General features: G+C 41.3%; 1 protein-coding gene across 4 annotated transcripts; it reads left to right on the forward strand.

Moving 5' to 3' along the window:
* The first annotated feature begins 3980 nt into the window (after positions 1-3980).
* On the forward strand, positions 3981-8320 carry LOC123077179 (short-chain dehydrogenase TIC 32 B, chloroplastic). Of its 4 annotated transcripts, XM_044499394.1 has the most exons (9): positions 3981-4276; positions 4352-4494; positions 6381-6609; positions 6770-6849; positions 6947-7100; positions 7179-7257; positions 7562-7646; positions 7754-7800; positions 7893-8320. In XM_044499394.1, exons 2-9 carry the CDS (start codon positions 4377-4379, stop codon positions 8058-8060), a joined length of 960 nt encoding a protein of 319 aa, XP_044355329.1. In that variant the 5' UTR covers positions 3981-4276; positions 4352-4376; the 3' UTR covers positions 8061-8320. The 4 variants fall into 4 exon arrangements, with proteins under 4 accessions (XP_044355329.1, XP_044355327.1, XP_044355328.1 ...); XM_044499392.1 differs by having other exon boundaries at positions 6947-7257; XM_044499393.1 differs by having other exon boundaries at positions 4037-4266; positions 6947-7257.
* The last annotated feature ends 714 nt before the right edge of the window (positions 8321-9034 follow it).

Consider the following 9034-nt stretch of genomic DNA (forward strand, 5'->3'; position numbering starts at 1 on the left):
ATTCAGTACTCCACTAAAAAACGTGAGGATTCTGTACATGTTTATGAATATATAATTTAATAATATGGCATACCTCGGAAATTGATTATATTGTTACACATTATGTAATGGAAGTACAAGTGGGTTCCACTTAAAACCTGTCAAGCCATAGATTAACATTTGTATGTATGTGTTTTGATCCATGTGACAAGCATTGTTACTATTTATTTATTTTGAACCGAAACCGTAGAACAATTGTTCTACGGTATATTTTCATTAATTAAAACAGTACACATACAAAAGAATGTAAAATTATTCAGCCAATTCCTGCTCTAGGGAACAACATGATTAAAGTAGGTGTTCTGTTCTCTCCAAAGTTTGATCTTTTCTGCCTTGGATGCTTTGGCTCTGAGCTCGAGTCCCTCTTTCAGATAATATTTCCATGTATCAAGAGTGGGTGTTGCCATTCTGAAGATTTTATCATTTCTACTCATCCAAATACCCCAGCAGCCCATAATAATAATATCCATTGCAATGTCTGATGGGAGGTTGTTCATGGATAGGTGTACTTCATCATATACTGAGATGCCTCTTTGTTTGTTCAGTACTATCCAAGGGTATGCTTTGAATGTCACTTGGCTCCAAAGGAAAACTGGACACCGTGTTTTGATGTTTGTTTACATGGAGTTGGATTTGAACAAATATTGCGAAACTCAAATTAGTTTGTTTTCAAAATCGCTAGCCCGTGCAGGTGCACGGGTTGACGACTAGTTTTCTACTAGTGCTTGAGGATGGATCTGATTTGGAGGATTTCATTCTGTAGGAATTTCTCCTATATAACCATGCGGATCATAGCATCCGGGTCACTACATTCTTATACAATCATTTGTACCCAAACTAATGCACATTTGGATATCAGGAATTGTCTCTAAGGAATCATTTGTATTCTATTTTGGAGGAAAGTTTCCGTCCACTCATGACTCATTCGATTTGGAAGATTTTTGGAAATGTGCATGCATGTTTTAGTTATTAGTGCAACAAGCTTGGTCGCGAGGCAAGAAAGGTGATGAACAACACAAGCCCTTGAACTGAAAACAGTGATGTTATTATGAAAGTATCAGGGTACTGATTTTTCTTCAATTAAGATCACATGTAATGTCTCATGTGCCGCTCTCGTATTCATCATTGTCAGAAGATCATATATTAATTTGTGCTCACCTACTCCTCTTCAGAGACAAGAGGAAGAAAATACATATGCCTTTTGTTGAGCACATCTCTTCTCACCTATATATAACTAGAGATGTGAGCACGGTGAAAGAAAACATATAGTTAGGGAGAAATTTACAACCGACCAGCATTTTCATGGTTTACATTGCAAGATAAACCGAAGACATTCTACATAGGTTGGTCTAGAATAAATGTTGAGAATAAGCGGCGTCAGAAAATAGTCTCTTAGGTCTTAGGATGCGGCTAACTTGTAGTGCAAAAGCTCCATATCCAGGAATCCATAATCAACTCATGATATATGCCAAGCATCTTCATTGCATTATCCATGATACCTTACTACCATGCAGTTCATGTGGATCATCAAGGTTTTCACTGGTTGCGAGTGACAGGTGCCATCAAGAAAGACACTGGATGTTGTTCTGCGCATCCATTGTGGATCCTTCTATGTTTCGCACTCAACATGCGCACACACATATCCTGCATCATTTGTCTTCCACGCGGTGTATCAAACAATTATTTTTTGGCTAATTTATATGTGCCTGATTATTGTATGAAAAAATAGTAGTACCTGGTCGCAAGCTCTGATTACAAAGGTTGATCAACGTGTGTGGACTCTGGACTCCTCTCCTCTCGATCTCCGATTCTTTCATGAATTAAGATTTTTTTTCTCTATCATTCCAAAAGGAAAAGAAGATGTGATTCTTTATCCAGTAGAGACCACATACATATTCTTCGGGTGTACATGCAAGGACGGTGCTCTCATGTATGTTGTTACAAATGCATTGGCCTGACTACATCCAAGTACTCATTGCATATGGAAGCTCCACGGAGAATTGTTGTATGTGGGTTGTCAATGAGAAATGACACCTAGCTTGTGGGATCATCGGATACGGGCCCTCTTCGATTCAAATAACTTTTCAAGGTTTTTTTTGAGAATTTTCATCCTTAAGAAAAAAATACATGTCGGTAGTTTAAATTATATGATCATAAGGTACAGGAGATTTTTTGTCATTTGTGCTAGATTTCAAGGAAAATTTTCATCCACTCTGGCATGTTGAGAAATCGTATGTTTCCTTATTCCCGTGTGTTAAAATCTTGTTTAACATGAAGCGACAATGATCGCACATGACCTGTCGTGGTCCCTTCTTTTTTGTAGTACAACTACATTTGATTACCCATTTTGCAGTACTCCTAATACGTTCGATTTGTGGCATGTTTTGATTCAAAGGAATAGTGCATGATATTTGAAGAATTTGAATCCATGGGAATTATTCTATGTGGATCGTTTGATTCATAGAAACGGAATTCTCATGACCTATTTGGATTGAAGGAACTTTATAATTTTCTTAGAGGATTTCATTGTGTAGGAACTTTTCCTATATAACCATTTGAATCATAGGATCCTGGCCACTAAATGCTTATGGAATCATTTGTACCTGGACTAATGCACACTTGGATCATAGGAATTGTCCCTAACTCCCTAAGGAATCATATTTACTCTATTTTGGAGAAAAGTTTCCATCCACTTAGGACCCATCTGGTTTACATGATTTTTGGAAACATGCAAGCATGCGTGTTTCAGTCATTAGCACAACTAGCTTCGTCATGAGGCAAGGGAGGTGAAGAACAATGCAAATCCTTGATATGAGAATGGTGATTGTGGGTAGTGCTTTTTCTTTGATTAATAAGATATATAACATGGGATGTGTCATGCACTGCTCCCATATTCATTGTTGTCAGAAGATCATATCTTAGTTTGTGCTCACCTACTCCTCATTCAAAGACAGGAAGGAGAGAATATATAAGCCTTTATGCATTTATTTGTCACATCTCTTCTCACCTATATATAACTAGAGATGCGCGCACGATGCAAACTAACATATAGTTAGAAAGTTACAACCGACCAAGCATTCTCATGGCTTGCATTGCAAGAGAAACCAAATACCTTCTACATAGGTTGGTCTAGAATAATTATTGGGAATGAGTGGCACCGGAAAGCAGTCTATTTGGATGCCCCTACATGTTAGGGCACCATCTCCAACTCATGCAATCCATGATCAATTCGCCACATAAGCAAAGCACACACACAGTAATATGTGTGCCACCTTATTGCCATGGAGATAGTGTGCACCATCTAGTCTTTCACTGGTTGCGGGTGGCGGCTTCCATCAAGAAAGGCCCTGGAGGCAGTTCAACGCATACATTGTGTATCCCTCTATGTCTCGCAGCCGACATTTTCAGCAATCACTATTAGACAGAGCGCACGCAAACATGTCCTGCATCCTATGATTCTTCTACGCGAGAACAGTGATATCTAGTCGCAAGATGCAACTACATCAGTAGATCAACACCGTTGCACGGTAGCTGTTGAGAGGCAAACACAGTACACTATTCTTACACCAACAAATCCTTTGATTTTTGAGAGAGCTCGATCCCTGACTTTATTTCCCGATTATTTGTAAACTACTCCCTCCGTTCCTAAATGTAAGTCTTTGTAGAGATTCTACTAGATGGACTACATACGGAGCAAAATGGATGAATCTATACTTAAAACGCATCTATATACATCCGTATGTGGTTCATAGTGGAATCTCTGCAAAGACTTATATTTAGGAACGGAGGGAGTATATGTCAACTATCTGAGAATAGAGTCTTATTCATGTCAAAGCAAAAATGCAGCAGTTGATCAACACGTGTGGACTGTGGACTCTTCTCCTCTGGATTTCAGATTCCTCCTAGGAAAAGAAGATGCGATTTTTTGTCCAGTGCCAGAGACCACACACATGCATATTCTTCCCGTGCAAGAAGAAGGAATCCAGAGAGGAAACCTGTTCCATCGGAATAGTAGAGTCCCGGCCCGGCCGGATTCACTCGAGAGTTTGCGTTCCGGCCGGTAGCCTGCCCGACCGCCTACTCCCCAACCAAACTGCTGCTACCGCTCCCCGCGGCCATAAATAACCTCCTCCCCTGCGCCCGCTCCTGCACGCCTGCCTCCTCCCTCCCTCCTCCCTTCCGTCGCGCATCACCGGAACCAATCTCGCCATCGCCTAATCCGTCCAGGTCCGTCCAGGTGAGTTCGCCAAGATTCCTCTGCTTCTTCTCCTTCTTCTTCTTCTTGATTGGGGGCTCACATTCTGTTCCGCAGTTTCAGGAGTCGGCCCAAGAACAAGATGGGCATCCTGTCCCTCATCACCGGCAAGCCGGGCGCCAGCGGGTTCGGGTCGGGCTCCACGGCGGAGCAGGTCACCGAGGGCATCTCCGCCGCCGGCCTCACCGTCCTCGTCACAGGTACCCACCACAACCCCACCCCCACCCAACCTGCCAGATTCCTCCTCTGCTAGCTCCTGCGCCGCCAGATCACCAATGGCGCTCGCAGTGCCACCTGACATGTTCGCTCTCATCTTCTTGGCTGTGCGATGGGGACACCACCTTATTGGCCGCCATATCATGCACTCATATGTGGTCACGATCTCTTTCCTGTTCGGGCACACGCGCCCTGAATCTGACTGCTGGTTATGCGTCGCTGTCAGCACAAGAACAGGAGCATCGCTACTGGTACCAGCTAGAAGCCTGACGGGTGTGCTAACTGTGCACCAGTGAATCAAATTAGCTGGCTTTGTTCATGGTGCAATGCTCAGATGGTCTCTGTGATGCTGTCGGTTAGATTCGTGTGCAACCTTTCTGAATATTTTATACTTGCTCTCTTCTTTGTGCTCTGTAGACAAGCAGTTGGGAAGTGGGTTTATGACCGGGATTTTTTTGTTTGGGGGTATGTACTGAAGTACTAAACTTCTGAACATCTGTTGTCACAACTGTTTTTCGTACACCAGCACTAGCCTTTGTTCAGATTTATGCTCTGTTCTTAATCTGAACTGTGGCTTACGTTACGGTGATCTGTTCTTCAAACAATTGCAAGGGCGCTGTTGCTTATATTTCTCCAAACTCTTGATATGAACAAGTTGGATAGTTCCTCCTTTTTATGTGGAGCATGAGAGCATGGAGCCTGGATTTCTGGGTCCTGTCTTTTGGGGACTGTTTTGTGTGGCCTTGAATGAATCCTGAATTGGTTGGTGTTTTCTGCCAGCTCTCCTCTTCACTAGAACCAATCAAATATCCCTAGCTGCTTTTGTTCAGATGAATATTTTGTTTTCACATGGATCCAAGCTTTCTCTTGCCTTAAGTAGTAGTGCAGACAATCATGATGTGACCAAATTTACAGATAGTGATTAGGAAGGAACGCAGTACTTTTTGTTATTTTTATCTCTCTTTTATGTGCTTTAGTTAATCGTAAGAGTGATGTTGTGCTGCAGTGACAAAGATCCTTTCAGTTAGATGGCAATCTCCTTCTATCCTATTCTTGCATTATGGTTTTCAAGCTCCGATGTTTACTTGAAAAGTAGAAATTAGCAGAAACGGGTCATTTTTGTCCCTTTTGCTAGTTGGTTGTTACAAGTCTACAGCAAGAGTGATTATATGCTGCAGTGACACGATCCTTTCAGTTAGCTGACAATCTTCTTCTATCCTTTTCACTGCACTACTATTTTGATGCTCCGATGTTTACTTGAAAAGTCAAATTATCAAAAACACTAAAAAAAATCTGGTTGGTTGTTAGACTACAGCAGGAGTTATTATATGCTGTGGTGACAAGATCTTTCCAGTTAGATGACAATCTTCTTCTATCCTTTTCATCGCACTAGGATTTTGAAGCTCCAGTGTTTACTTGAAAAATTCAAAATTATCAACATCTCTAAGGTTGGTTGTTAGACTACAGTTTTCACATTCATTGAAAACTAAGTCTGGTAATATTGATGGGAGCTTTTCTGCTATTGTTTTTACAGCTACTTTTTCTAGAAGTTTTTTACAACAATAATAAGTTCAGGACATAGGGACTTCTAAGGAATGCAAGAGCTTCCATTAGTATGTGTTGGAACAATTAGAGGAACCGTTTTGGGTCGTGTCAATATTGCTTATTCGTAAAGCATGGGTGTGGGTTATGCTTATGCACACTTGCGATAATTTGTTATGGGTATTTACTAATGCAGTCAGTATATTGCAACCAAGCCTGTGATAAACTCAATCTTTTTGAGTTTTCACATAGTCAATCCCTTTTTATATCGTGTCTCCAAGATCTATTCATGTCTTTTACTGAAAACCGCAATTCTGATATCTTTCAGGTGGATCTAGTGGCATTGGTCTAGAGACCTCGAGAGTCTTTGCCCTGAGAGGAGCCCATGTCATCATTGCTGCGAGAAACACAGAGGCATCAGAGGCAAGGAAGCGCATCATGGAGATACACCCACTAGCCCGTGTCGATGTTCTGAAGCTTGACCTTAGCTCCCTCAAGTCTGTCAGGGCCTTCGCTGACCAGTTCAACTCCATGAATCTTCCTCTAAACATCTTGATGTAATCCCTTCATCTCTTATCATTCCTGCTTACCTTTGATATATACATTGCTGCGTCACATCAAATTTCAATTTAGGGTAGCTGTATATCACTGCTAGTCTATTCCAGCACTGCCTACGCTTCACTGAACCAAGCCGTCCAAATTCTTTCTGTTCTGCAGAAATAATGCAGGTGTGATGTTCTGTCCTTTCCAACTGTCTGAAGACGAAGTGGAGATGCAGTTTGCCACAAATCATCTTGGTTAGTCTCTAACTGCCAGCAATACTTGAAATAGACGGAATCAATGGTGGATATCCTGATACTAATAGTTTTCCCTTTCACTCCAATGATCAATCAGGTCACTTCCTACTGACCAACCTTCTCCTTGATAACATGAAAACTACTGCCAAGTCTACGGGTATTGAGGGTCGCATTGTGAACTTGTCATCAGTTGCCCACCTCCATACATATCCAAAGGGGATTCTGTTTGATCAGCTCAATGACAAGAAAATGTATGTGTTCTTATGGTTATTTAGAAGAAAATCTAATATCGATTCAACTGCTAATAATGTATTTTTTTTCATTGGCAGATACAATGATAAAATGGCCTATGGACAATCTAAGCTTGCAAACATACTGCACGCGAAAGAGCTCTCCAGGCGGCTCAAGGTATCATTTTTCTCCAATTTTGTGGTCTTTTCTCTTCATTTTATTCATCATCAGGAGCAAACTTCGAAATAATAACTTAAGATCTTCATGAACTGCCTAGATATTACCTAGGTTCTCATACCCTTGCTTATCTTGATTTGTATTGCTAAAACTGTTATCAGTTATCATCACCATAATAACGCAACGGTTTAGCCTTTTAGTAGCTCTCAGCTAGGACACTGATTTTTTTATTAGACTTATTGACCTAAGTTGTAGTAGGTATTAAATTCTGATGCACCATGAATAATGTGCTGTACTTACACAGGAGGAAGGAGCTAACATCACAGTTAATTGCGTTCATCCTGGATTGATCATGACCAATTTGATGAGGCATTCCTTTGCTCTCATGAGTAAGCTCTCATGCTCATTTTTCCTTGTGAATGAATATGATTCTTAAATGTCAAGCTTTATATGTCCCCACGGCGTTATAATTTATTTATTCTGTTTTCATTTGCAGAGGCAATTCAAGTTGTCACCTACTTGTTCTGGAAGAATGTACCCCAGGTTCTTATCTATTCCTGGCTTTGAAAAAATTCCTAATCCTAAGAATGACACGGCATCTTCCTTACAAAGAACTTTGTGTTTTTACCTTGCAGGGAGCGGCAACTACTTGCTACGTAGGGCTCAACCCTCAGCTGAAGGGTGTGACAGGCAAATACTTTGCCGACTGCAACGAGGAGAAGACGAGCAAGCATGCGAAGAGCGACGTCTTGGCGAAGCAACTCTGGGAGTTCAGCGAGGAGCTCATCAGATCCGCAAAATGAGTGCTCAGAAAAGGCGTCTTTCGCGATGTTGTCAAGCTCATGGTACAGATGGTTGGTTAGTGTGTAGCAGCAGCACAAGCAGTGGCTACAAGTAGGAAACCTGTCACTTGGTGAAGTGAACCAATATTGTTCACGAATAAATTATCGTGCTTGTTCGGTGTCATCGAATCGTGTTCTTGTTAATATATTCGTGTCCAGTATATTTGCCGGTCGTTTTGGATTTGATTAATGAATCTAGTTAATCATCTCGCTTATTTTCAGATTTCTGTTTTTCCTGAAACTTTCTCAGTGTCACATACTACTATATACAGACAGTTGGAGAAGTTTAGAAGAATTTCCTCTGCTTTGATTTGTTGCGACTAACAAATTTCAGAAACTGGACAGTAGATCTTGAGTGGTGAATGGCGAACACACGCGGGACAACCACGTCAGGATGGCGAACACACGCGAGGCACTGTAGCGACCAGACCTCAAATGGTCTGTGCTGCTGTGCACCAGTGTCGTCCCTGGATCAGTAATGCTGACACGCACAGTACAAATGGAGGATTTATAACAGAGTAGCAATCACACACTTATTACATCGAATATCTCCAAAGAGATTAAGTTTGATAAACATGGCTTAAGGCCATCTAATAACGATAACAGCGGAAGACTTGGAAGATAAGTGAGTCCATCAACTCCAGCGGCATCACTGAGTATAAGACCACGACCTAAGGCACCTTACTCGTCGTCTGAAAAGTCTGCAACATGAAACGTTGCAGCCCGAAAACGGGTCAGCACATAGGATATGCTGGCAAAGTAACACATAGAGAGTAATGAACAATAATAATGCTATACTACATGCATATATGGCTGGTGGAAAGCTCTACGGTTACAGTTTTGCGAAAAGCCAATTTTATCCTACTTCAAAGGAATAAATTTTATTTAACTATCATGGTGGTTGTGAAACATTGAGAAGGTACCTCCAACTCAAT

The sequence above is a fragment of the Triticum aestivum genome, chromosome 3D (assembly GCF_018294505.1).
Source record: "Triticum aestivum cultivar Chinese Spring chromosome 3D, IWGSC CS RefSeq v2.1, whole genome shotgun sequence".
Taxonomy (NCBI): domain Eukaryota; kingdom Viridiplantae; phylum Streptophyta; class Magnoliopsida; order Poales; family Poaceae; genus Triticum; species Triticum aestivum.

What these genes read in the sequence shown, in the direction of transcription:
- LOC123077179 (XM_044499392.1), top strand. Translation starts at nt 4,377, where the DNA reads ATGGGCATCCTGTCCCTCATCACCGGCAAGCCGGGCGCCAGCGGGTTC. An exon ending in CCTCACCGTCCTCGTCACAG is followed by an intron (nt 4,495 to 6,380) that starts GTACCCACCACA and finishes GATATCTTTCAG; the next exon opens with GTGGATCTAGTGGCATTGGT. An exon ending in GTTTGCCACAAATCATCTTG is followed by an intron (nt 6,850 to 6,946) that starts GTTAGTCTCTAA and finishes ATGATCAATCAG; the next exon opens with GTCACTTCCTACTGACCAAC.